Genomic DNA, 27,816 nt, shown 5'->3' with positions numbered 1-27,816 from the left:
CTCGAGCGCGACGAGGTCCGCCGTGTCGCAAGCGCGGCGAGGGAGAAGGAAGGAAAGAGCGAGAGTGAGCGGCGACGGCGACGGCGACGGCGGCGGCGGCGGCGCGGGGTGGAAAACGACCGGACGCGGGTGGATTATACCGAAAGAGACAAGGGACACTGACGTGCGCGCGGGCGGTGTTATATATCGAAGCGCGCGGGCGCGCGCGTTTACCGTGAACACAGCGTCGGATTGGACGGTAAATTAATCGTCGTAATCTGTAATCGTGCGCGAACGTAATTCAACGGTGACGTTCATTCAAGAATGCGTTAATTACGCGCGGCCGGCGGTTATAACGTGCGTGTCGGTACCTGCGTGTGACGTGCGGACGAGCGATACCCTCGCGTGGTACTCGCGGAAGAGAGCGAGCGAACGAGACAGACAGAGAGAGAGAGAGAGAAAGAGAAGAGCATACAACGCTGAGCTGGGCTAACGGCGAATCGAGATGCTCAAGTTCATCAGGGGGAAGGGCCAGCAGCCCACGGCCGAACGGCAAAAGCTGCAGAAGGACCTCTTTGCTTTTCGAAAGGTGAGAGCGAAAGCGAGCGAGAGAAGGAGAGTGTGAGACGGGCACTCTCGTACCCGGCAAGAAGGTTCTCGCGCCTCTCGCCCACACCCGGTGCGAAACACGCCGCGAATGGGCGCAGAAACGAATGTCGGGGGCGATGTTGCCAGGCCAATCTGATCAAAATGATCCGACTTGGTCGTCCGAGAAAGAGAAAGAGAGAGAGGCTTCGAATGAATCACTTGATAGGATTTTCCTCTGCCTCTTTGGAAAAGGCGCATTGTTCGGAAATCCTATCGGAAGGTGCAGGAAACACGTGCGTCTATCTGAAATACACGTTGCGTATAAGGAAAATTCATTTTCGTTTTCGAACTGACGAAAATCTTTTTGGTCCTTTCGATATTTTCGTTGACGAAGACGACGCAACATGTGTGAGAACTTGTTTTCTCACCGCATGATAAATTCAAGTCAAGAACGAATTATTCTTGGCTACTTTTATTACTTAATCCGGAAACAGTCATCTCCAGTGATTTTAACATTCCAACGAAAAATGAAACTTATAGTTTTCTTTGTTGATCGAGAATTTTTATCTAATCTATTCTTTTATATTTCTTCTCATTGCTTTTAGAGAATATTGAATAAACTTTTATATTTAATGATCTCAATAAATTGTGCAATAAGCAATATTATAATATGAAATTAATAATTACTTTTTTGTAAAAGACATTCCAGGTGATTGTTTACATAAAATGCTAAATGACTACAAGATACATGTATTCTCGATTAATAGATTCCTTTCTTAAACTGTCCCTAAGCTCTAACCAGTTTACAATTTGTAGCACATGTGTAGCCCATCTTGACTTTTTCTAACACTACGCATGCATTTTCTTCCAATGGAATGTTATTAAATTTTACGATGTCCATGTGAAAGTGAAGTCAAAATTACAAAGCATATCTGAATGACAATCGGAAAGGTACTGAACTAAAAGACAGCTATTATTTTGTGATGAATGTGGACAAAGTATGATACAAAAAATAAATCTTTCCGATAAAAGAAATCCGTCATTTTATTAACACATAGTATTTATTTTGTGCAAAAAGAATACATATTTTATGAATATGAGGAGACAGAAAAGCCAAAAATTTAGTTGGTTGTATGACTCAATAATATCCAAAAAATCTCGGTCTAAGTGACCATTTTTATGAAAGGAATTTACTTGGAATTTATCAGACACAGATACATTTGTTAACGTTACAAAGTGCATGTAATAGTTATTTCAACAAAAGCATTCAGATTACTGCGTAAGTTTATTATTTCATATCTTGAGAAAACATATCGAGTTATGCAATTAGACGAATTAAAATCAATCTTTTTTTGTAATATTTTTACAAATTTATGTATGTAAATTATTTTACCATTATGTGTCATTGAAAATGACGAGTTTTTATTAGAATACTCATTTCATCCTGTCTATTCGTTAGAAAATAATAGTAATTTTGTTCCCGATTATCTTCCTGCATGCCTGTAGACACAAGCGTTTACTTTCTTTACCCAATTTTAGAAACACAGATTATTAAAACATGTAGACGAAAGACAGAATAAGATATTACTCCTTTAACAGTCATCAAATTAAAATATTCATGAAAAATTTTGCAATTTCTAACCAACGGAAACGGCGGTGAATCTTCGTGCAGACATCAGGTTCGAGCGATTCTTTTCGCCCGGTATATCAAGTTACCGTCTGTACCAATGGTATCTTTTTATCGTCTGCCTTGTATATTCTCTTTTTCCCTTATTCGTTGCCCATGCACATGCTGCAGTAGTTTATTTAGTTGTTTGCGACTGTAGCGTAATAATTTTTACAATACGAGCACGCAGCTAACGAAAAGATGTTCACTGCTATTTTCCGCGATTGGTTTATGGATGTACAGGCTGTTACACGATGTACTGTACTAACTTAAATAAATTATTTAAATCGACATTTCTTTGGCAAATATTTAACTTTAGTTTATACGGTATGTTGTGTAACACTCTGTATATCTCCAGCCGATTCTTATCTTTACCTGAAAAAGTTCCCACGACTGGACTCTTAAAAGTATGCAGATTATCGTAAAATATTTGTGTATCGACGATTACAGTAATGCAACTGACCGGAAAACGCAAAATGCGCTGCATAGAGTATGAAAAATAGCGCACGAAATTTGTTCAATTTTCCTTCAAGAATATGAAAAACAATCAATCAACATTTGTATTGTAACATTCGATATTTTAATAATTGATCTAAAATTAAAATTCAGTTTTTAACGAACAGTTTTTCAAATACAAACATACATAACATTCTATTGTTTACATTTTCCGAGGTTTCACAAGAAGCTGTTTATTTTCAATCACCTGACATTTCCGTTAACAGAAATTGACTCTGGATTTCACGGAGGATGACGCTAGAAGTCGATTTTCCATCAGTTCTGAGATATTCCGTATCGCATAATATGATTTATACACTTGATACCGATTTGTTGTTTCGCATAATGGAGTTATTTTGCATCTGTATTATTACGTCTGCTGTATTATTTGCGTTGCTTGAAAAGAATTGTCGACAGATTGCAGGTCTGGTCGAAATCTGGCATTAGCAAAATCCGCTACATTTATTCCACTTCTGATAAATATAATACATAACACAGTGCATCTTTTACAAAAGTTAACTTGTCTTTTTGTTTTATTTTTTTTTGTTTTTTTCATAGAATAAAATTTTTTAACACATATATGCAAGAAATGTAACGTTTATGGGATAAACAAATCTTTTACTTCTGGAAAAGACAAGATATTTATATAGAGGAAAAACAAGATATCTATATACATTACGTATTACATGCGCGCACATAGAATATTTTGTCCTCTGAAGGAAAAAAAATTATTCATCAAGGACGCATTTCTTGCACGGAGCAATTGCACTTTGCGTCGGTAATATTATGTAAAGGCGTCTTACACTTTAACCTGTGCATACATATTCCGCTATCTTGTCGAAATTCTAAAATATATCTTGTATCATTTCACTATCGATTATCTTGTCGAGATAAAACCGACGAAATTTGCTGTTTTATGAGATGTCGTTATAGCATATGCAGGGACGTATTTGCGAAACGTCGTTACTCCGTTTAATCACGCGTGAAAGTATTTGCGCTCGCCCAGACGCTGCACTGGCTCGTTAATTCGCGTTATTTATTCATGAATAAATCGCGCGATTCCATTTGACCAGGTATTTCGTGCATCAATCGTAAACGGCCGTATATTCAGGGGGGGGGGGGCTACGCTTCAAAGCCGACAGCATATTATCTGATGTATCAGAACGTGTTTGCTTACTTATGAAATGCCATGAATTTCCACGGCAAGAATGCAACTCGAACGGCGTCAACGAAAGGGTATCATAATATTATACGATTGTTGTAAGCAGAAAAGTAACTTTGTTGCACATTTTTCTCTTAACCGTACGCTATAGAGATAATAGACAGACAGTTTATGTAGCTGCGTGCACATTATCTGAAGAATTTCGATGTTTATAGAAATTAGGCTTTTTCAGAATTTGATCGACTTTGATAACGGGAATTTGAGACGATGCGGCTATCTCGATACACTTTTTATCTTAATTGCTAACAACCGTTGTCGCTTATTTTTTTTCCTTATAATTAATTACGTTCTTCAATTTTGTTGGTGTAGAAATTTTAATTTATTTTTAGAGATCAAAAATATAAAATAACAGTTAATCAAATTTGTATATCATAATTTATGTAATTGCTATACGGCACCCTGCCGTATTGAGTTGAAAATAACGATTCTACGAAATCGTTAACATCGCGAAAGTTAGTTTAGTAAGAAACGAATTTTTTTAACAAGTGGTTTGATAAAAAGTTTAGTCAGACTCCCGAGGAATTTGTTCCTCTACTTACAATTAGCATGCTACTTGCGGATAAGATACTGTATACTATCCCGTGAAGCGGCGAAGGAATGGCTGTTACTCAACAAGTTAGTTAACGATGAAACAGACGGTATTCGGCTGACAATAACCGTCCAAGTGTTACGAAGTCATGGTCTTTGTTGAATGCGGCATTGCATTTTTCATTATGCTCTATTAGACGCACGATCGAACAATCGTTTGAAAAGACGAACGTGTTCCACAAGGTGCACGCGTATGTGCGAAAGCCCCCGTGACAGATAATTTCTTGCCACTGGGTCCGTGCAATCTGCAGGAAACGTCGAAACCTCTTATCTTTCGCGCAAGTGACTCTGGGAACGGCTTTTTCGAATGAATTACGCGGAAATCAACAAGTCAATATTGCACCTACACTGGAAAAACACATTACAAAATCATCATCGTTGCGTTAGAAATTCAAACTCGAAGCGTTTTAAATTTAATTATTTTACTAATGTAAAATAGAAAGTTATTGAGATTTAACTGTATATATTATAGATGTGTGAAGTTTATCAGTTTATAAAAATTTTTACGAAAATGTGATTGTTTTTCTGGTCATTGTATCATCTGTACATAACCTTATGATTATAAACAAAAAATAATTTAGCGAAAATTTACTTTTGTGCTGTGATCTTGAAGGAGTGATTTAAATTATTTATAAATGAAATTTACGGAAAATATAAAAACCTATTTTGATTCTGAATTATTGCTTGCCCATGCTACTTGTAAATGATGAGCAGCACTTCTAATACGTTTAAACGAGCGAAAGAGAATTATTGATGCTTTTCACTGTAAGAGTATTCTCAACGCATATGCGTTTGCTCAACATGATGACGCCGTGGTACGTCGTGTGCATTATCGCGAAACCCTATAGCGATTTAATTCCCCGCGCTGTGGATTCTCGAAGAAGTTCCACGAAGTGCATGGAGAGAAAATGTGCGAGAGTAAATCAGACCGCAACGGCGTGATGGCGAATCCAACCCTGAATACAGTTATTCAACTAACAAATTGAGTGGCACATTTATGCTCAATTTTTTTTATGACACAATATCTTAAAAAATTTCTGTTAATTTTCTCATTTTTTAACTTGATGATTAATACATCAAAGTTTAATATTCTTAATCACAGTTCATTATACGCTATTCTGTAAATATGGAGATATTATTATCGCTGATTATTTATATTTTTTTTAGATTTGCAATATTTTTTCAGTGCAAAAATTGCAATACTGATTTATTGATTCCTGCGTATTCGATAATTCGATCGAAAAGCCCGCAATCTTTATATAAAATTTTAGAAATTTATTCTGCGTTTAAATATATTCGGTATTCTATTAATATATGTATATACATTTTTAATATTATTGTTATAATTAAAAAGAAAACAGTTCGAGATATTGTTAACACGTCATACATCAGTCAGTCTTATTTAACAAGTTAATATGACATGATTCTCAGAATACGGTATATCTTACCGAACTCTTAATTCTTCGATAGCTCGATGCCAAACGAGAGACTTCAATATATATCACGTAGATAGTGAGTGATCATATCGGCATTACGTGCAAACAAAATGTGATAAGACCCTCGTGGGACCTTCCCTTTTTTCGTATTTGCTTGGGTGCGTTCTTATAACTGCACATCATCGAATCGATATTATACTTGTCATATGATAACTTTGTCGGAAAAATCAATCTTTAAACATGTAATTTTTCTAATTTAGATGTGTGTATGTGTGTGTGTGTGTGTGTGTGTGTGTGTGTGTGTGTGTGTGTATTTTTTTCAGTTGAAATATGACAGAAGAGATTAGAACGAATATCTTCGTTGCTGGAATTTGACGTAAATATGTTTTCAGTGATGGATATTTGACAATTCAGTCGTGAAGCAAATACGGTTCAACCTTGATATTTGTCTATATTTCGATTTTTTCTCCCCGGTATGCAAATGATTCGAACGGTTTGAAAATCGCTACATGCAAATAGTGCTCATTCATCAGTACGCACGCACTATTTGAGGAGACAGAAAAAAGGGAGAAATTGGCGTAGAAGGTGTAGATGAAAAGAAGAGGTCTCATACCTCGTTTCGCGAAGAAGGGAAGAAGTTCGCCAATTTACATATCCCGCGCGTTATGTGGATGTGATTGTGAATCGTAGCTTTATTCAGTTGAGGCTCGTAAACAACTTGCCAATATCTCGCGACCGGTGAAAAATTTTTGTATTTTTATTTAAGTATCGAAATATGAAAGTTGATTTTTTATCCTTTATATATCGAATAGATACGTAATAATAAAGTTGCGAAAATTAAATTTGAGTTAACTTTTTCTTCAGAGGACTTTAGGAGAGAATAATTATTAGATTATTAGATTACTGTCGCGATGAATCTTTTATTTGTAGTTACCGCTAAGTAAGTACTGTCGAATGAGACAAAATAAATTCGATGCATTTTTCTGCATCGAAAATCGAATCTTGCTTACTTGCTTTGTTTGATACTCGCGAGTTTCATTGCGAATTTAATTTGAAAGAAGCGGGGAGAGACACGTGTTTCTTTGTTGCACAGAATACCAGCGCGGTGTCTCACTTTAACTCTCGTTAGAATGTATCTTTCATAAAGATCGTGTTTAACACAACTTGCAGGTAGTGACACCTATTCTCATGGAAATGGTCCTGGAGCCAAGGTCCGCGGGACCACCGGTTTTTCTAATTGCGACAGTTCAAGTTGTTGTATCTATCGGGCAAGATTAAATCCTCGACGAGATCTTTGTCACCAAGATTTATCGAGAGTTTATCAATTCTAGGTAGAAAAATCTTTCCTCTGTACATTTTTCCTGCATGCTTGACCATCTATTTATCGATTGAATTACAAATTTTGACGTAGCCTTAAGAAGATTGGCGGCGATGACGACAATTTTCTATTCTCCAATCTCTGCAAGTTTAGATGAAATTCTGTTTTATCGAAGACGTGAATAACACATATTCCCCTGTTGCAGATAGTTTATACATTTTAATAAAGTTCTAGAATTTTGTTGCATGAAACTATTTCTTTCCTGTGATGAATACGCAACGCTATACAGAAATTATGATGAAAGTTTCTACGACGGAAATTCCAAGTAAAATGCAAAGCAGTATGTGTTTACTTTGATTTTGATTTTAGCATTTTTTTAACGAGTACTTTTTTTATAAAACATTTCTTTTTTAGTTTGTAATTTTTTTTTCTTCTTGAAAAAGATAATTGTAGGCAATTTTTCAAATATCAAATATATGAACCTCTTATTGGCCTTGAATTAAGATCTTCAGATAATAGAGTTTATATGTATTTAAATTAACATGATTTATTAATTGCATGCATTTCACGGAAAATTTTATCTTCCATCGTTTGCAGCTATTAGTACTTAATAGGTAGCTTCGAAACGCAATGTTTTCTCCATTCAAAAAAACAATTCTTTGCGTTGCTATTTATTCGCTATTTGATACTAATTTATTTCATATTAACTAATGATTCAAAATAAAATCACTACGCCTCGAAAGATTAATTTCAGAGAGAAAAAATTTCGCAACTTTATATAAAAAAATCATTTTATGTATCTAGAATTTATTTAGAGGGAATGCGTGAAGATTTTAGGTCTGCAGGACATATTACTTGCATATCTCGCAATTCTCGCGGGTGTTATAATTGGCCGTGGGAAGGGACGGAAATAAATGAGCGTGATCCACGCAGAGTTTACCAGCACCACGTATAACAACAATATTTCATCACTCAAGTCTTTACTAGCCTCTGGCTCCTTTTCGAAGGCACGTATTCCGCAGCCGGAACGTATATCGTATGCTGACGTACGCGCGCGTGTAGGTATGAAACGAGTACGATAAGCCACGCTCGATTAACGGGCACTGTCAAAATGTGACTCATCGCGAGACTCGCGTTAACTAACTCGTCGCAACTTTCACCCAAATCAGCCATTAATAGCTGTGCCAAGATTCTACAGTGCCGTTTCTAATTGTGTCCTACATGATGATCGAAAGTGGAGCTAAAGGTGACTGAAAGTAAACGAATGTTATTTACGTTCTACAATTTTAGGAAACAATAGAAATTCCGAAGCGATACACGAAAAACGATAATACGATAATGAGCATTAATGGGAAAATTATATCGATTGAAAATGACTTCAAATTAACGTTCAAGCGTGACTAATGCGTGGGACAGCTATTTTTTCTTCAAATTACTTCACTCTGTAATAATTTATGTTTTATATATTTATATTTGATACGCAAAACTATTATGATTATTGAAAAATTACTATGTTAGATTTATAATAGATTAATATAAGCTTCGCGAATTTATTACGAAAAGTTTTTAATATATTCCGAATATCTGTACCTATATAATGATATAATAAATGAAGATAATGAAATAATTTACAATATATTAGTGATGGAATAATACCTATACGTAATGCATATATTCACCGATTTCCTCCTAATTCATATTATACTGCAGATAACAATTATCTTTTATGCCTTTGTAATCTGTTAAATTAATAAGTTTTAATATTTTTTGTAACGATTATCATAAATTTAAAGAAATATTGCACTGTTATGTTTACCAGAAAATTTCTTCAAATAAACCTAAACGAAAACTTTTCACATAAAATTGTTTTGGCCTTAAATTGCTCTGATCTTAAGTGGTTTTGATCTTAAATGTTGAACGCAATAAGCATCAACGAAGACAGTTAGAAACATAATTCTGTTTACGATGTCAGGAAATTGATCGAAATCGGCGTTGCTAATGGGACCGCTCTTATTCGTTGCAGACGGTGCAGCATGGTTTCCCAAACAAGCCAACCGCTCTCGCCTGGGATCCGAGTCTGCGGCTGATGATCATCGGCACGGCATCCGGCGCCATCAAGGTGTATCCTTTTGCTTTTCTTGCCTCCTCGCCTCCTCCGTCTACCTCGCTTTCTTCCCGTTTGGTATTTATAATCTGGTCCCGAGGCGCAACCGCGCCAGGACTCGATGACGCACGTATCGATCTATTAATCCTCCTTCGTTCCTCGGGAAGCGAAAAAATACGACAAGTTCAAATAGCATAAAATGTTTGTTACAAAAATTAATCGTTAATATTATCTTGGAAGGGATTTTTGTATTAAATGTTGTATGACATTTCATTATTATTTAATTTAAAAGAACGCTTTGAATCTTTAGTCACAACTCACTAAACAGAAAATAAATATTCACCATAAAATGGAAAGCTATTACTGCCGTAAATATCGGCAGTCGGCTGTAAATACTTGTTATGACTTTTTTATTGCCACAATAGGAAAATCTGTTTCGTGGTGCCGCGAGCGATTGCTTAACAAAGACTTCATAAATCACTTGCGGTATGTTTTATAAACCTGCACTCTGCTTAGAGCTGAGCATTATTGAAGAAACATTAAATCACGCTTAGAGTTCATGGTGTTCGCATGAAACAATATCGCATTATGTGAATGCATTTGTTCTTAATTGAAAAATTTAATGCAGCGATTTTTTTGTTAACTTACTTTCTTTGAAGATTTGAGAGAAAATTGGTCCAGGGTTACGCTTCTCAATTCTAATGTTCTAAATTTCTTGAAGAGACGGTTAAACAGCTGTCGCATGAAGAGCTCGTCGATTAAGAACAACCACGTTTGCATAATGCAGGATTCAGTTAGAGATATCGATTGTTTGCGAAAATGCACATGCAGCGTTCGATCGAAATGTTCGACTTCGAAAGACTGCTGACCAATTTTATTACGTGTTTATACGAGGAATAATATTACAATATTTCGTAATCATTTTACGTTAAGAAGGTCGCTAACTATCGAACGATGAAAGATTGAAGTTTACGATAATTTGCAGTATTAAGGTCAGCACGAATTCGGTTCTGCAATACTTTGTTGATTTCATCTTCCGATCTCGTCAACGTTTGCTTAATTCATATACATGCAGGAATTAGTAATAAAAAAATGAATTAAATATGAATATTTATATTTGGTGTGAACTTTAAGTTATATCGGACAATAAATTTAAATTGTTTTTTTTTTTCTAATTTTCGCATAGAGATATGCAATTTAAATAGTAATTTATGAATAATTAAATTTATATCCGTTTTTTATTTTTGTTGATTGCTTGCAGTTTTCCAATCAGAAAATTTGCTGTTTTAGAAAACTGCATTTATGAGCGGGAAAAGATTATTTTTCACAATAATCTTTTTATATAATATATTATGTTATAAATTTATACGGTACAACTTATTTTTTTATTTTTATTTTCTAAAAAATCCTTTTTTTCTAAAAATGTGTATGTTACGTATAGTTGCAAAATTTAAAGTTTAATATGCTTTCATACAAAAGAGAGTAAAAAAAAGTTATATAAGAAAAGCTATGTTTGATCCGAGAATTATCCTGTCGATACCCGGAAATTTACGCACTTTTGATTTCGTAGATGCTATTAACGGGATGTTAGATCGTGGCGAAATAATCAACACGTCAGCGAGTCGGCAATTTAATGCCGGTTTAATACCGTAATCGCGTGCGCACCGTCGGCAGATGCTTCCAAGGACTACGTAATCACCAGATAATCGTTATTATTTCGCAATAGATATACGTATACACGATTATCTGTGCGGCACACCTAGTTGTCGCGTAAGTGAAACCATCGGCGTTTTACAAGCGTCCGTACGATCAACTATATTTGAACTTAATCACGGGCCTCTTGAACTCTTTCCGTAACTTGAAGCACCTCAAACGACGATACGATTTATCTAGTTTCCGTTTTTAGACTCGACAGCTTTCTACGAACCAGCAGGCTGCGTATCGCTGTAATGGGTTCGGATAGATCTAAAAAAAATTTGACATGGGAAATTTAGTTAGAAAAAGCAAATTGTGTATATTAATTGTGCCTTTATTTATGCCGGATTGCAGAAAATATTGATCAAAAGTAAAAAATAGATGACATTTTTTTGTACCAAATAGATAATGTCGCGCTCACTTTTTAAATTGACGAGTGAAAAGTCTTTATTAAACATTTTATCGTGCAGATTTTTATTGTCTTTATTCAAACTTTGTATATATTTTCTAAATTCTTTATATGAGTGTGATGAAAAGTATTTAAAAATAAATGGACATTATTATGCAAATCATTATTTCATCAATAAAGATGCATCGAAGAATTCAATATAAATTCAGTTTAACCAGTCTTATTTAAGAACTGGAGAAAATTTGTATAAATTTAATTTCATATAGCTTTAATTTTCTTAAAAAGATTTCCTTTTTAAAGAGATTTGAATCATTGCTGAACCTTTTAAGAAAATTGATTAAGTGGATCTTAAAAAATAAAATAATTCTCTTTCAGAATCATTCAAAGTAATTTGGGATTACGTAACTGTCCATTACAGCTCAACTGGCATAATAATTGTGTGTCATTCATTGCGGAATTTACTATAGAATTTGCAAAGTGTGCACTTACATACGTATGTTCAGCAGCTGTTTCTTTGAATGATGATCCTCACTGTCAGCACGTTAAATCGGTCATTTGCAAATTCGAGGTCCGAGAGTCTATTCTCTCAAGCGCGTGATGCGTGTTGTTTCTATGTCAGCGTTTCACACATATTTATACAATATTATATAACCCCTTCTCTTCCTTTGGAATTCCTTGACTCAAGCATCAGTTTTGGAAGACCAGGCGTAGAATTCTACGGACAACATTCCGTCGAAAGCGGTGAGAATGCCGTCACGAAGATTGTCGCGCTGCCTAATGAGGTAAAATTTTATGCGTAACGATTGCATTTACATTAGAGAAGAAAACTAGTTTTCAGTGTTGATTCCTTATCTGCCTTATCGCATAATTGCTACGAACCGCCTCTTCTTTATTTACATCGAACATTAAATAGTTTGCTAAATGGCGCTGATTTAAAAAAAATTTGAATGCGTATTAAGATATAAGGATCTCATTGATTAGTTTTCAATGTACATTTCTCTCATTACTATTTATACGATTATATATAATGCATTATATTTACATTTTGTGCGTGTATCTCTATGTTTATGTGTAAATTATTTTGTTTCGCGATTTACGTAGAAAGGTACTAATTCGCGGTAGTTCCGCTAAAATCGCACTCATCGCACCGACAGTAATGCGACACCGTGTTCCGCTTATACGGTTGCCAGTGGGTTGCATAATCCCGTGCGACACCGTACAATGTGCTCACGCACGCGTGTACTGATAAATAATACACGGGTGCAACGACATCGCGACGGTGCGTCGCAATTAATGCGGAATGCAATTAAAGCCATGATGTAAAATGTGAAAAAAAAAAGACTTTCTTTGCGCTTCCGAATGTTTAATTATCCGTTTACCAGCAGACACGCGGTTTCCCAACGTTTAGTCAATGTATAGTGATAGCGTTAATATGATTATCTTAATATGTTTCTAATCAAGCATTTTTTAAAGATATTTTTTAAGAGACTTGTTATGATAACTAAAAATAAAATATGATAACTACATAAAGTAATTACATACGATATTTTATGGAGCTATAAGTTGGCAAAATTTGTTTAATTATAAAGTTGATAACTTACTTGCAATACTATACCTATAATTTATACAATATTACTCGAAGGTGTGGCTTTTAATTGAATTGCGTTTTTCGTTTTACGATCATATAACGGCGTAAGCGTGAACATTCGTTATCACGATAAGCGTTTCCAAGTAAATCCGCGACGGCCGATAAGATAGCAGCTAGTCTATGATAAAGATCTAATATTACTTTTTATTCAATTTTAAATTCAACTTTATATTTATTTTGATAGATTTTTTATAATTAACTTTGAACTATTGTATGCAGTAATCAAGAATTTTTATGTTAAACAGGAGCGATGATAAAAATGCTTAAGAAATGAAAGAACGCTCTTTTGCAAAAAAAACTTAAATCTGTTATACTAAGAATCATTACCGAATTTATTTTTTCTAATTACATTTTTTATAAAGCAATTCTGAAAAAGAGTGTAGATGAACTTGTTTTTTCCGTTTGCTGGTTTCGCTTTGTGTATTACGCGCGACAGTTGCAAAATAGAAAAGATACGAGAATTGAGAAGTCTCGTGAGAAATCGCGATGTTATGCGAGTATTTTCTCCGTGTAATAATAGTGATAGGAGAAGCCAGCAGCCGCTGATCTTATTGCGAGAACGTTTTATTACTTCCGCTATATCAGAACACACGCTGACTTTCTAAGATAAAAACCGTTGTTAAAACTTCCTGTCAAATAAAATATTTAATAGACGTATGTAAGAGAGAGAGAGAGAGAGAGAGAGAGAGAGAGAGAGAATGTGTGTGTTTATATGTGTGTATGTGATATTAGAAAGTTTGAAGAATATTTTTATTATTAAAAAAGTATTCTTAAGAATTAAATGAAAAATATTTCAAAGAATGCTTTGCTCTGTGGAATATAATATTTAAGTAAACATTCTATGAACAATTTTGGTGTATCGTAATTCGCAGGGTCGCGTGGTGTCCTTGTGTGACGACAATTCATTACATTTATGGGAGATTAATGAAAGTTCCGTGGTGGAAACAAAGACGTTGTCGTTGGAAGGGAAATTAAAGAAGATCTCTGCGATGTGTCTCGAATCTAGTGGGGAACATTTATTGCTAGGAACGGAAGGAGGCAACATCTATTTACTAAACCTGAAAACTTTTGTCACCCCGGAGAATATTATCTATCAAGATGTTGTGATGCAGAAGTAAGTAATTAGATTATCTGTCGTTATTTAATTTTACCTAAATTTGTTTGTCTTCTATATTTCTATAATCTAAATGCCAACAAGATTATGAAAGATGCTTTACTTATCAATTTTGTAGAGAAGATTTTATTGTCAATTTTATTGCAATTCTACAGCATAAATCATAAAATTTGATTTTTTTATTATCTCTATTATAAAAAGTCGACGAAACTCTGAAAAAAGTCACATTTTATTTAAAAGAATAATAGAATAGAATAATGTACACATTTTGAAATAAAAATTATTGAAGACCAAAAAAAAATACTTTATATAAGATCATTAAGCTGTTTTTATCGTATAGCGTTCCGGAAGATTACAAAAAAAATCCAGGAGCGGTCGAAGCCATAGCCGAGCAGCCAGGGCATCCGGACAACATCCTGATCGGCTATAATCGAGGTTTGATGGTACTGTGGAACAAAGCCACTCCAGGAGCTCAACAGGTAAGCCTTGTATTATATATCTACGTATACACGATTACACTTTGGCAAATGCAATAGTCACACCCTGCTGTAACGCTTACACGCTTTTTGCAAAACAACACAGTGTGGGTCAATGTTTAACCCTGCTAGCTCATTCATTTCTGATACACACTCGAGTTTAAATAAATTTTTATACAGTTCTTAATCAGTCGTTATCATAGATAAAGATATATCTTTATTTTATTTTATAAACGTATATTTAAAAAAATAGAGAATTGATGAATTGATAGAATTAACAAATGTTAAGTGTGAAGATTATTAGACTAAATCTAAACACTATGCATTTTTTTTACATATTTTCTTATATACAGTCTTATGTTAATATAACCAATGAAAGTATATATCTTTTTTACTTTCAAAGTTTTTTTCTATTTTAGAAGTATAAATTGAAAATATAATCAACCTTAATCTCTAATAACTTTTATGGTTCTATCATAAAGCTACGGAGTCTTACAAAATGTTAATTGATTGATTGAAAATGGAACTGAATGGAATAGCAGGGTTACACAGGGTTACAAGAACGAATTGTGAGATGGTGGATCGCTCGTTCTGATTGTCGTTTGTGTCTTTGGTGGTCTTTGGTGGAACGTGTACGCGCAGCTGATGGGTTTGTTTTCGCGTGCGCAGACATTCGTCTCCACGCAACAGCTGGAATCGGTCCACTGGATATCTGAGAACCGCTTCGTCTCATCACACAACGACGGTTCCTACGCATTTTGGAGCCCGGGTAGCGACGCCGTGCCGGAGCCCACGACACTCTACGGGCCGTTCCCGTGCAAGGCCGTCACCAAAATCCTCGTGTATCCTACCGCGGAGTAAGTCATTTTGAGATTGTGTAATATCTTCTTTTCTCATTTTTTTTTTCACGAATTTAACTGAGCTTTTTTTACAGACACGGGGAGCTTGTGCTATTCTCTGGTGGTATGCAACGTGCCAGTTACGGAGGCCGGCATACGATCACTGTCATGACCAAGGAGAAACATTTAGTTTTTGATTTTACATCTAAAATCATAGACTTTTTCATCGTCTTCCCGAAGGAGGAGGAAGAGAACAATGAAAATCCTATTGGACCAGAAGCGCTTATAGTGTTGGCCGAGGAAGAATTGGTAGCTATCGATTTGACCAATCCCGAATGGAAAATGATGGCCCTGCCTTACCTAGTATCTCTCCATGCGAGCTCGGTGAGTAGTATACTCTCAAATAAATGTAGCAAAATTGTGGTAGATACGTGATACAAATTCTTTCTCATATTATAGGTGACTTGTTCCCAACATGTGCCTAATGTGCCCGAGGAACTTTGGGAGGCGATCGTAGCGGCCGGTAAAGCGCAGACCGAACATCTTTATTCGGATAAGTCGTGGCCTATCGATGGCGGTAATATCCTCTGCCAGAAGCCGGCGAATCCTGACAAGCCTAGAAACAGAGAGCTACTACTTACCGGACACGAGGACGGTACCGTCAGGTTTTGGAACGCGTCCGACGTTGCTCTAACCCCTCTGTACAAGTACAATTCGTCGATTCTGTTTACCGGCGAGCACTTGGACGTTCTCGAACAACCTCCAGAGGACGATGAGGACGAGTGGCCACCGTTCAAGAAGGTGGGAATCTTCGATCCGTACTCTGATGATCCGCGACTCGCCGTGAAGAAGGTCCTCCTCTGCCCGTTATCCTCGACGTTGGTGATTGCCGGCACAGCTGGACACATTATCGCCGCTACCATTTCCTCGGAACCGACCAACAAGGAGATAAAGGCCGTAACAATGAACATTGTCAACGATCGCGATGGATTTGTATGGAAGGGTCACGATCATTTGCCGCCGAGAACGACGAGCATATCATTCGCGGTAGGATTTCAACCGCAGAGCCTCCTACAGCTGTACCCACCGGCAGCTGTCACAGCGTTAGCGTTGCATAGTGAATGGGGATTACTCGCCGCTGGCACAGCGCATGGACTCGCGGTTTTCGATTACACTCGATCGAAAGCCGTCAGTGTTAAATGCACGCTTAATCCAAATGGTATGTGAATGCTGCAATCAAATGAGGTACTCTCTAAATTTTCTGGAGTGAATCTCACTTCAAAAGATTGAAAATACTGCCACTCGACCATTTGAGTAACAGTATTTTCACTCTTTTGGAGTGAGATTCACTCCAAAAGAGTGAAAAGTCACTCCAGAAAATTTAGAGAGTAACTTTAGATATTGATAGAAAATATTTCTTTTCACAAGTTCTACATTAAAAAGCTATAGTAGCTTCCCTTATTCTTTAGTAGTTCTGTAAATCTGACAATAAAATCTAAAAAGTGAAAAAAGAATATTTACATGGAATTTAAAAAATATATTTTTCTTTAAAATTACTTTGCTTTTTATATTACTAGTACATAACAGGCGCGCGCTTCGCGCCCACCACCACCACCCACCACCACCACCACCACCACCACCTACTACCACCACTTACCACAATTACTCTTTACCACCATTTTTTATATCATGTGATTTTTACAGTAAAAATTTTTTTTTCCAAATTTTTTGTCATGTAATTTTTAAAGTAAAAAATTTTTTTTTGAAAATTTTTTATATCATTTGATTTTTAAAATAAAAACTTTTTTGAAAACAACGCAGGTAACACGGCAATTTTAAGATAGGACATCGTAATTAAATATGACTATTTTAATGTTTTGCAGATCTTTCTGGTGCAGGCGACACTCCTATCTCCCGACGGAAGTCTTTCAAAAAATCTCTTAGGGAATCTTTCAGGAGATTGAGAAAGGGACGTTCACAACGTCGAGCAAATGCTAATAGCCCTACACGAAATACTGCACCGGAGAAAAAGAAAGAAAGGTGAGTTAGGATTAAAATATTAATTTTATTTGATAAAAATAAATAAAGGGAGAGAGCAATTTGTAATTACTAAACTTTAATTCCAGCGTGACTTCTTCACCGAGTGGCGATCTATCACCGGCAGAAGTAAAACCGGTGGAAAGACAAGTGGAAGCGAGACCCGTCGACGATGCTCTAGGTTCTATGGTTCGATGCTTGTACTTCGCCAGAAGTTACATTATTAGCCGTTAGTAGTTTTTACGTTAAATACAACATCAGTGACGTGCCGCAATATTACATATTTGACCTAAAATTATTTGTTTATAGTACAAAATACAACACCCACACTTTGGGCGGGTACCAACAACGGCACTGTTTACGTCTTCACGTTGGCTATACCGGCTGGTGTGAGGAGAACGGAAGAAGACGTCAACTGTACACTGGGCAAAGAAATACAATTGAAGCATCGAGCGCCCGTAATCGCGATCACGATCCTCGACGGATCCGGCGTGCCGTTACCGGAACCCTACGAGGCCGAAAAAGGTGTAACGCCCGGACCCGACATGACTTCCACGCACAGAGTCGTAATCGCCAGTGAGGAACAGTTCAAGATTTTCAATCTTCCGTCCCTGAAACCGTATTGCAAGTACAAATTGACCGCTCACGAGGGATCCAGAGTGCGAAAAACGGGTTTTGCCAAGTTCTCGTGTCTCGTCGAGCCAGCGGGAACTCACGAGGAAACCTGCTTGCTTTGCCTAACGAATCTTGGTGATTGTCTGATACTGAGTATACCGGAACTGAGAAGACAGTTAAATGCCGCTGCGATCAAGAGAGAGGATATTAAGTCAGTATTTCTGTTATTGTATCTCGTGTATCTTAAGCACGTCAAATTCATACGAAATTCAATGTATCGGTTTTTTTTTTCATTTTTTAGCGGTATTTCTTCCTTGATATTTACAAAAGCTGGGGAAGCGTTGTATCTTCACTCTAGTTCGGAACTCCAACGAATTTCTCTGTCAGCCGCGAAGATGACGAAGGCGCATTGCGCGCTTAATTTACCACCGCACGCTAGATCGTTTGCGGAAAATACTAACGAAGTCACGCAAGAGCAAGGTGTTGTCGAGGGTGCACCTGAAACTGAAGGGGAGACGCAGGCAAGTCAACCGCCTACGGTGGCGAACAGAGTTATCACGGAAAATGGCGTAGTGGGTACCAGTGAGTATTAGAAACCTCGATGCGTACATGCATTGACGTGAATAATCTAAGCAGTGGTCGAATTTAGTTATAACTTTCGATCCGATTTTTGGCCATTTCTCAAGTAGAGCGTCTTAATTACGCACGTTCGACGACACATTAAGATAGAGACGAAAGATTAAAAAAAAGGTGAGAGCTGAAAATCGCGCCGAAAATTGTAACTAAATCCGACTACTGATCTAAAAACAAACACATTTTTTAACATATCGCAACATATAGAGTTACACCACCGGCTTTTGTGTAAACGCGATTGCGTTATATGTGTAACCGCTTGGCATACTTTGTATAACCCGCATATACATGTGTGCTTATCCACGCGTTCCGATCCTAATCACAACTGAACCATTACTTTTACTACATTTGTGTCAATTAACGAGACAGTAGGGAATGTCCTTATTTGTAATAGTGCCGTTTAGTGTCGATGTGAACGCATGTCTTTTAGCTGGAGAGGAAGAATCTCCGAAGGAACCGTCACTGCGACCGGCTACGAGTAGTATAGATGTAAACGGGGAAGACGACCGTCAGGATTTAAGTTCTATCGGAGATATTACGATCGACAGTGTTAAAGATCATTTGCTGTAAGTTCAGTTAACATTATCAGATATTTTGTCTAATTTATCTATTTGCTTATGTACGATACAAATTTTATTTCAATTTTGAGTTTAGTTATTAGGATTTATAATTTTCAATTAATGTCACTTTACGTTTATGAATATTTAATTTTTATAAACTGTTGAACATATACTACATGGCTTGATAATTCATTTCGCCGCTATGTTAATTAATGCTAGCATTTCGATGTACTTGCCATTTTTTTGGCAGTAACAGTCCACTTTTCAGAAACGCGACGTCTTCCGAAGAGCTCCACAATCGTTTGGCAGGACTTAAGATGGAGGTGACTTCACGAACTTCCGAGATATCCACTCAAAATCAGTCGCTAGTGGTGAAAACAACCACTGTGGTTTCGCAAACCACGAATAGCACGACCGCTAATGGCGAAGTCGAGACGAATCAGGCGAACGAATCGCAACACGTAAACAGTGAGTGAATTCGAAATCGATCTAGATCTGTCAAGTGACTGTTACACAATTTAGCTCCTATCACTTGATCTGAACTATCAGATTGACTATTTGTAAAGAAATGGATCTTTGAATATATTTGTAATAGCTTCATATACGAACAGTTAAATGCGTGACTAATCGAGTATTTTCTAGATCACGTATTTTACTGATTTTCCAAAATAAAATAAAATCACTAATCGACAGATTACGATTCACACCGCAGGCACACACTACAGTAGAGCGTGTTGGTTCATATATATTTTATATATGTTTCCTAAACGTATTTAATGTTTTATAATTGTTTAGGAAACGTATATCATAAGATCAACATGTACTACTTGGAACGTTACCTTACATTGTGTTACAGTTAATCTCTACATTTTCATCTTTGTGTTTCGGCGCTTCCGATAATTTTTATTTTGTTTCTTCCACTCTTATTATTTATTTGCATTCATTACATTTTATTTTCATCATTATTTTTTGTTTGTGGCGTGTTTTATTGCGCAGGCACTACAGTAGAGCGAGAGATACGCAGTGGTATCGAGACAACAACGACACATGCTACCATCACTCTGCCCCCGAACGTCGAGGTCAGCAAACGGCACTGAATATAATTATAATTAATTGGTGTCGGCCGTTACCTCGATTATTAATCTCATGTTGATGCTTTAGTACCTTGTTGTTAGCGCTTTATCATTAGTTAATTGATCTTCCGCTACTAAATGCTTTTCATTCATTTATTTATGCTAATTAATTCCTCGCTCCACCCTTCATGCGATATTCATTAACAAACTGACTAATATAACAACATTGAAATGAAAATGAACATTGAAATGAATGTAAAGCTTTTAATTACTAACCTGATAGATCTTATTTTTTAACGAGAAACGTTTATTAAACGGTAAATAATTGTTTAACTATTCCAGATTAATGCCGCGGACTTGGCCAATTTGGAGGTCACCACGACCACAGTGACCACTACTACAGAAAGGTCCAAGGCGCCGTTGGCTAGGCCGGAGGAAGTCAGTTCGTAGGCCTGTTCCATATCGTTTTTCCATGCTGACCATGCATCGATTTCGCGCTCCATTTATAGAGCCATCAATAATTAGTTCTCTTACTGAATAAACGTGTACACAGCGGCGATATAGATAAGATTTATATATCGTAGATTTTTTAAGAAATTTAGATTTCTACGCAGCATTTCAGCGATAATCACTCACGCCGCGCGAGCGACGAGTGATCAATTTTTAATACGACTTTACGCATTTTCATTGACATTTACGTCATTGCATTCTACTTGTGAAAGTGTTCCAATGAATAACTTTGGGAATTGACAGGGAATCAATGATTTTTAACGAAGATAGGGGCCTAGAAAACATTTTATTTATCATACGACATAAGAAATACAAATCCTCTCTCATTGTGATTTCTTTCAAAATTTTAAAATTTTTACTATTTATGAAAATCAAGATAACAGTTTTATGGAATATTATCGTATCAAAATATCCAATTTTGGAATAAATTTAAACGATTTTTATCACGAGGATTGATATCGTTTTGCACGGTCGATTTTAACTTGTCTATTAATTTAATAATGAATCTGGTGCATGTTGTATAATCAGTCTAATTGTAGACTTTTAAAATAGATTATAGTTTACCGAGAGCTAGGGAGAATGATGAAACATCACAAACCATGAATTATGGCAGCCTTAAATCTACTGTTATTTTATATATATTTTTTAATTATTAAAGACATGCGACATCCGCAGTATCCGCAGTATTTGAAATGTTTCGAGCGTCTTTTATAGTTTTTTGCGAGCAGAAATATGATGCGATACAGAGATGCTTCGAACATCAAAAAAAAAAACGTAGCTACTTAAGTAGAGAGTTATATATATATTTGACGAACAAGCGAGGAGATTAAGCAAGATAAATTTGAGAGATAATATCTGTCGATGGTCGTGATGTAGGAAGAACGCGTTGAAAAATATATTTTTTATCAATGTTGCTTAATCGTTAAGTTTCCTCTCTCTCTTCGCGTTATCGAAGAGTGTGTTCACCGAATGTTCATGAGAGAATCCTCAAATATTCGGGAACGCTTAACGTATTACATAATACCGACATAGTTATTTTATTGTTGCATTTATTCGCAGTCTTTTTTCTAGACGGAATAGTCGCATGGATAGTCTTTAACAATGGACTATTGTTGCAAAATTCTTTACCGATTTTTAGAAACATACTATATATATATAGGTACATAGTATTTTGTTCGGTGAAATACTTTTCGCTACATATATAAATAGAGTGTAGCTTTTTTCGCAGCAAATTGAATATTTCGTAGCTTGTCTTTTCACGAGAGTAGACCGATTTTATTGAATATAATATTTTCTTATAATTTTGATCTCAGTAGGATTTGTCTTGGGAATAATTCATATTCCGCAAACTGCAGTTTTTCTTAACCACACACATGCGCCGATAATGTACTCTTACGATATTGTACAAAAACAAATCCGAAGTGCAACAGACTGATGGAAATGTGCCCTTCGATCGCATTTTTGCTTATTAATTTGCTTTCCTTTACATAGATAATATCAAATGATCAAAATTTTAATTGATGATAAATTTTAATTTTAAATATATACTGATGATAACATTGATTATCTTTAGATAAGTTTTAATCTTTGTAGATAAGTATTTCAACATCCTTTAAAACTTCTTTTTATTGGCATTTTATTGACGAATGTATATTGAGTTAATTGTAATCTTTAAAGCATAATGTATTGTCATGTGTCGCACATGTGTGTGTCTATGTTTGAGAAAAGAAAAAAAAAGGTGTATCTACGTGTTGAAATGGATTTTAATTTTTAATCGCTAAGTGTAAAGTGCTATTAATAATACTGATTTTATCGAATCAACGCCGAGCTTGCTGAGATACGCGCATTCATAACATTGTAAATTGTTTTTTACTTTGATAAAGTAATGTATAGTGTACACAGAGAATGTGAAATTGAAACACTGCCCCTGAAACTTTTTCCTATCCAACACTGTTAAATACCGATTGTAACACGTCATATATTAAATGCCTATTACAATGAAATATATAAGTAATTCTTAATGTATTTTCTATTTCAAATCGTGCTGTATTGTTTATTTTCCTAGATCTTTTCACTTTCCTTAAATCTTCATAAATATAATTCCTTCTATGCGTTTGACACTCTAGGATGTTATGATAGGCTATCGGTTATATTTTAAAAATGATATAAATAAGGTAACTTTATTTTACCTAAATGTCGTCTAATGTTTATAATAGTTATTAAAGTTTTAAAATCTGATTTTAAATTTGTTTTTGTATATATTCCATGCTCCTACCACATCAATATTTCTTGACAATTCATGGATCTGAAATCCAAGAAAAATATGTTTTATATTGATTGCTGTGATTGATCTCGTAATTATTGTAATATTCTATAAAGCATTAAGCAAAAGAAAGCAGGAAATAGCATTTATAAAAAGTTATATCGATTATTGCTGCTGAAAGTAATTTTATTGACTGCAATGGGAAAACAAAGTATATTAAATGCGTGATTACATCAAGCTACAAATATTAATTAAAGGAAGCAAGAAATCATCAAAGCGGAAGCAGTAAGCGGAACTAGACGTATACAAAGGCTACGCTGAAGCGTGAAGCATCACAATTTTAACATTTATTTAAATTTACCCAAATAGTAGCTCTTTAAATATTGCTCCGCATGGAGTATTTCCTCGCATGGATGTTTATTAACTTCCCTGTATAATAAATCGAGAACGGCTTTCACCGCCTCGATGTCGTACATATTTGCGAGTAATCTCTCCCTGAAAGGCCTCAGTTTTTCCACGAGTTGTTTATTCTTGGAGATAGAGCCAATATGATCTCGCAGGATCTCGTTATACGTCGGCCAGTCATTCTCGCACGCTGGACAATCGCAATCGAGAAAGTAATCCTGCAGTATCTTTTGCTTTCTCTCGGATCGTGACATGTACGCGTAAATACCGCCGTAACTTGTAAATATTTGATCTCCGGGATGTATGGGTGTCAAGGCACGCGTGATCATTGTCAGGCCCTCGAAATGTCGAAAAGTATTCGGTGCGCAAGAGTGATTGTACAGACTGTGAGCCACATATAAACCTGAACCCGACACAATTCCTGGTTCTTGTTGTATCTATAAGATAAATGTATAACTATACATTTCGAGCAAAAGAAAATGTTCTGCATACATACGTAATTTATAAATAGTAGATTTTTTAAAGCATATAAAGAATATACATGATTAAGCATGTAGGGCCCATAACGGGTTTGATAATAAATATACAATAAAATCAGAATTACGAAAGAGGCGAAACTCACTGAAAAGCAGTTAGAAGACATTATCACGCAAGCACGAAACATTATACTGGCGCAAAATTTGATCTCAGAAAATTCACTGATGTCCTTCAAATCGTCAATCTCGTATCTCTTAGAAAAAAATTTTGTCTGCGTGGCTAGAAGAATTACCGCGAGGGCCGAGATACAGGCGAACGCGCTGATTCCGATCAGCGGCCTCGTAGTCATATTGGTCGCCAGGCTCAGTGCGGACCGGGCGCTAAAGCTGTCTAATATCCCAGTATCTGTAAATCCCGCCGTTCTATTGTCTGCAATGAAAGGTATCAGAGAACCATTATGTGATTATCACAATTCAATTACATTAATATTTCGAATATGACGTATACCTGAATTAGATTCCGCAGTTTTCATATCTTGTTGCAGTTCCTTAATTTTGGTTCCATTCTCGGTCACTACAATCAGCAATCGAATGATTTTCGAAATCATTCTTATTTTATCTTTGTCCACATTGAGCAAGTTCGTCAGCAGCTTCAGAATTGGACATTCCGTCTCGTGGCACATTTCCCACGCCAGCTTCCTGCAATTCTCGGAGCAATACTGAGCTATCGGGCATTCTGAGCACGGTATTAGATTGTAGCTTCTAGATAGACAATAGTGGCAATGTGTGTAATATCTGTAAACGATGAGAACATAAGTTTTTACTTCGAGCATTAAGGGAGAAGATGTAGTTTGCGAAATTACAAAACTCTATATTTTTTTTCTCATAAATCAACATATTTGAATCTTTTTTGAAGAAAGTCAATTTTTTGCAACTACGATTTCTCGTAGCTTTTTGACAAAATTATAATTTTTTAAAATCAAACGGTTAAATCATAATTCACAATTTATTTTTGAAGAGATTGAAAAAAATTACAAGAATTGCTCCGGCACTTAAAAAAAATAAAATAAGAAAAAACGAAGAGACAGATTTATAAGAGCGAGAAATCACATGATGCCAAATAACACACATTTATATTATACTTTTGAAGTTTATTATAAATAAGCTTGTGCTATTTGGTGTGTCACGATCTCACATCTCTCGCAATGACTTATCCTCATCTTCTTGTCTATTTCGAATAAAAAAATACAGATAGAGAGAATTACAAATAGAGATAACAAATCAAATGAAAAATTTAACACAATTTAATTAGTAGCTTACCGTTCTTCGTAAATAACATGTGCATACGGATCTTCGATACTGACTATATCGCCAGGTTTAAATTCCCGTGTCGCTATGTAGTGTCTGCCGTATCTCCCAGAGAAGGATATCGCGACGCCGTCACTGACAGCGGGAACTTGGCGGTTCGGGCCGTACGTTAACTTGGAGAAATCCTCCGCCTGCAAATACCTCGGCTTTCGCGGAGGGACCTTTGTTGCATAATGAGCATAACTTTCGTTACTTGTCGCACCTTGTTTCTTTGGGATTCCTTGATCGTTTCCCACCGCTGCCCCGTTCCCTGCGTACTCCGCGAGATCTTCTGGATTTGGAACAGATCTCTCGATACTGTCGCATAAATACGATTCATTCGTAATTTTCTGATAATCGGTATCCTCCAGTCGCAACATTTCTTTAATCTCCGTTATCGCTTTATCCCCTCTGTCCTTCAAGTTTCTCTGTTTCTCCTTTGGATATCCGTGAGACAAAGCTGCTTCAATATCTATTAGACATTCCTTATACAATTGTTTCCTATACAAAGCGGCAGATCGGTTCGCATGTGCGTATGCCATGAGTTGATCGCTATCGGCGTACGCCAAGCTCAGGGTGTAACATTCGATAGCTTCCAGATCGTCACCCATCACAAAGTGTTGATTACCTGAAAATTTATTCGTACGGAATTAGATATACGGTACGTATTTGTTAATATTCAGAAAATATGCACCTTCTTCTCTGTATCTAATAGAATCTTCCTCGTTTTTCTTTACAGCGTACAGAGGAGGCATCTGGGATTTGACCATATTTTGCAAGATGTGCCCAACGAGAGCTTCGCATTCCTTTTGCAATCCATATCCAACATGCGATTTATTATTTTGCTTGAGGGTCAATACAAGTTCCTTTGCTATCTCCATTTTTTGTGGATATAATCCTTAAAATACTGTTTTATATGTATAATATATTTCGAAAATATTAGACCGAATCTCCCTTTTTTTCTTATAACTTAGATTTGTCACTTAACTTTATGAGTACAACGCATAACACATATACGTATGTAACATAATATATAATGATCTAAACCTTAATTAATAACAAATAATAAAGAAAATTTTAAATTCCTTCCTTCTTTAACAACTTATTCGTGACTTTTATTCATGTGATGTTCAACCTTTTATATATTTATCACTGATTGTGAAACTTGAAATCTGTATTTTTATGTTTGGTGTAATTAAAACTATTGCAAGATGTATATGTATTTTATATAAACACAGTAATTATTTTATAGATTACGATATTCAAAAGTTGACCTTAGACGGTAACTGAATAAGCCATGGTTGAACGTGTACTGCGAGAACATTGAAGCCGGTGAAACTAAATTTACCTCAAGCCGGATGACAGAAAAAGACTATTGCTGTGCAGGAATTATTTGAGCGCTCATTGTACGCAAACGATTAACTAAAAGTAAATTAAGACGTAGGTAAAAAAAAGTCTCATATATAAGTGAGCATTATAGGTGTTAACATTTGCTTGCTATTGTATATTCAAGTTTCTTTTGTTTAATCATAAAAATATATTTGCGTAATTCAATAATTAAGTAAAAAAGAATTAATTATTACTATTCTTGAAACTGATTTTTTGCAAATACGTTTAGTTTAATTTATAATAACTTTCTAATTACAATATAATTATTAATATATAAAATGTAATTATTTATTTCGCACTTTTAATTTTTAATTAAAATTTTGAAATGTACCATTTTTAATATCTTCAGTATAATATTTTTAATGTTTACATACAAGTATATTATTACTATTTCAATAATTACATTACTATAATATTTTAACCAATGAATAATTGTACATATAATATATATAATTCTTATTAGAAAAAATTTATAAATTTATACATTTATTTCCAGAAAATGCAATTAAACATGAAATACTAAATGCGTTCACAATCGTTTTTGTACTGCTAATGAGAGCAAATTGGCAAATATCCAAATTTCAGTTCTATCCTATGCAATATTTAGTCTGTGTTACTTAATCGTTAGGCTCAGTTCCACTGATAATTTTAGTTAATTAGCTGGGGCAATGCTGCGATCAATTCTAGTACTGTATATAATAGTATTTATAAAACTTCTCTTTTACTTATTTTTAATGCAATAAATCGATAACTTAGGAAACACCAAAAGAATTAATATCAACGACGAAAAATTCTATCACATATTTTTGTTGTCCCTATTTATCTGGCAAAAGATCTAGATTCTCAAAACTCTGTCACCTGGTGATATATTTAAATGGGTAATTTAATAATTTTTCATCATTACTGTCTATTAAGGGATAAATTGAAAATT

General features: G+C 35.5%; 2 protein-coding genes across 7 annotated transcripts; one reads left to right on the top strand and one right to left on the bottom strand.

The window, feature by feature from the left end:
• Positions 1 to 105: 105 nt before the first annotated feature.
• LOC105459469 (lethal(2) giant larvae protein homolog 1) lies at positions 106 to 23,044 on the top strand. Of its 5 annotated transcripts, none has more exons than XM_011705525.1 (16): positions 106 to 568; positions 9,316 to 9,413; positions 12,192 to 12,282; positions 14,021 to 14,262; positions 14,603 to 14,741; positions 15,381 to 15,595; positions 15,673 to 15,961; positions 16,037 to 16,796; positions 17,461 to 17,617; positions 17,704 to 17,843; positions 17,924 to 18,440; positions 18,531 to 18,811; positions 19,293 to 19,428; positions 19,691 to 19,890; positions 20,419 to 20,501; positions 20,838 to 23,044. In XM_011705525.1, exons 1-16 carry the CDS (start codon positions 485 to 487, stop codon positions 20,943 to 20,945), a joined length of 3,540 nt encoding a protein of 1,179 aa, XP_011703827.1. In that variant the 5' UTR covers positions 106 to 484; the 3' UTR covers positions 20,946 to 23,044. The 5 variants fall into 5 exon arrangements, with proteins under 5 accessions (XP_011703827.1, XP_011703830.1, XP_011703826.1 ...); XM_011705524.1 differs by having other exon boundaries at positions 107 to 568; positions 19,673 to 19,890; XM_011705526.1 differs by having other exon boundaries at positions 108 to 568; positions 15,408 to 15,595; positions 19,673 to 19,890.
• On the bottom strand, positions 22,254 to 27,074 carry LOC105459470 (SET and MYND domain-containing protein 4-like). Of its 2 annotated transcripts, XM_011705530.1 has the most exons (6): positions 26,191 to 27,074; positions 25,470 to 26,124; positions 24,658 to 24,944; positions 24,296 to 24,579; positions 23,630 to 24,110; positions 22,254 to 23,310 (listed from the first exon to the last, which is right to left on the bottom strand). In XM_011705530.1, exons 1-6 carry the CDS (start codon positions 26,375 to 26,377, stop codon positions 23,303 to 23,305), a joined length of 1,902 nt encoding a protein of 633 aa, XP_011703832.1. In that variant the 5' UTR covers positions 26,378 to 27,074; the 3' UTR covers positions 22,254 to 23,302. The 2 variants fall into 2 exon arrangements, with proteins under 2 accessions (XP_011703832.1, XP_011703831.1); XM_011705529.1 differs by lacking the exon at positions 22,254 to 23,310 and having other exon boundaries at positions 23,428 to 24,110.
• Between the last annotated feature and the right edge of the window lie 742 nt (positions 27,075 to 27,816).

The sequence above is a fragment of the Wasmannia auropunctata genome, unplaced genomic scaffold (assembly GCF_000956235.1).
Source record: "Wasmannia auropunctata unplaced genomic scaffold, wasmannia.A_1.0 LD334186.1, whole genome shotgun sequence".
Classification (NCBI taxonomy): Eukaryota; Metazoa; Arthropoda; class Insecta; order Hymenoptera; family Formicidae; genus Wasmannia; species Wasmannia auropunctata.
Note: the sequence above shows the minus strand (reverse complement) of the source record. Positions and strands in the feature narration are given on the sequence as shown.

Coding starts and splice junctions, on each gene's coding strand:
- LOC105459469 (XM_011705524.1), top strand. CDS start 485: ATGCTCAAGTTCATCAGGGGGAAGGGCCAGCAGCCCACGGCCGAACGG. Junction 14,742..15,380: donor CCACTCCAGGAGCTCAACAG/GTAAGCCTTGTA, acceptor GTGTACGCGCAG/CTGATGGGTTTGTTTTCGCG. Junction 18,441..18,530: donor ATCAAGAGAGAGGATATTAA/GTCAGTATTTCT, acceptor TTCATTTTTTAG/CGGTATTTCTTCCTTGATAT.
- LOC105459470 (XM_011705529.1), bottom strand. CDS start 26,377: ATGGAGATAGCAAAGGAACTTGTATTGACCCTCAAGCAAAATAATAAA. Junction 26,125..26,190: donor TATTAGATACAGAGAAGAAG/GTGCATATTTTC, acceptor ATAAATTTTCAG/GTAATCAACACTTTGTGATG. Junction 24,111..24,295: donor TGTCTTCTAACTGCTTTTCA/GTGAGTTTCGCC, acceptor TTTATCTTATAG/ATACAACAAGAACCAGGAAT.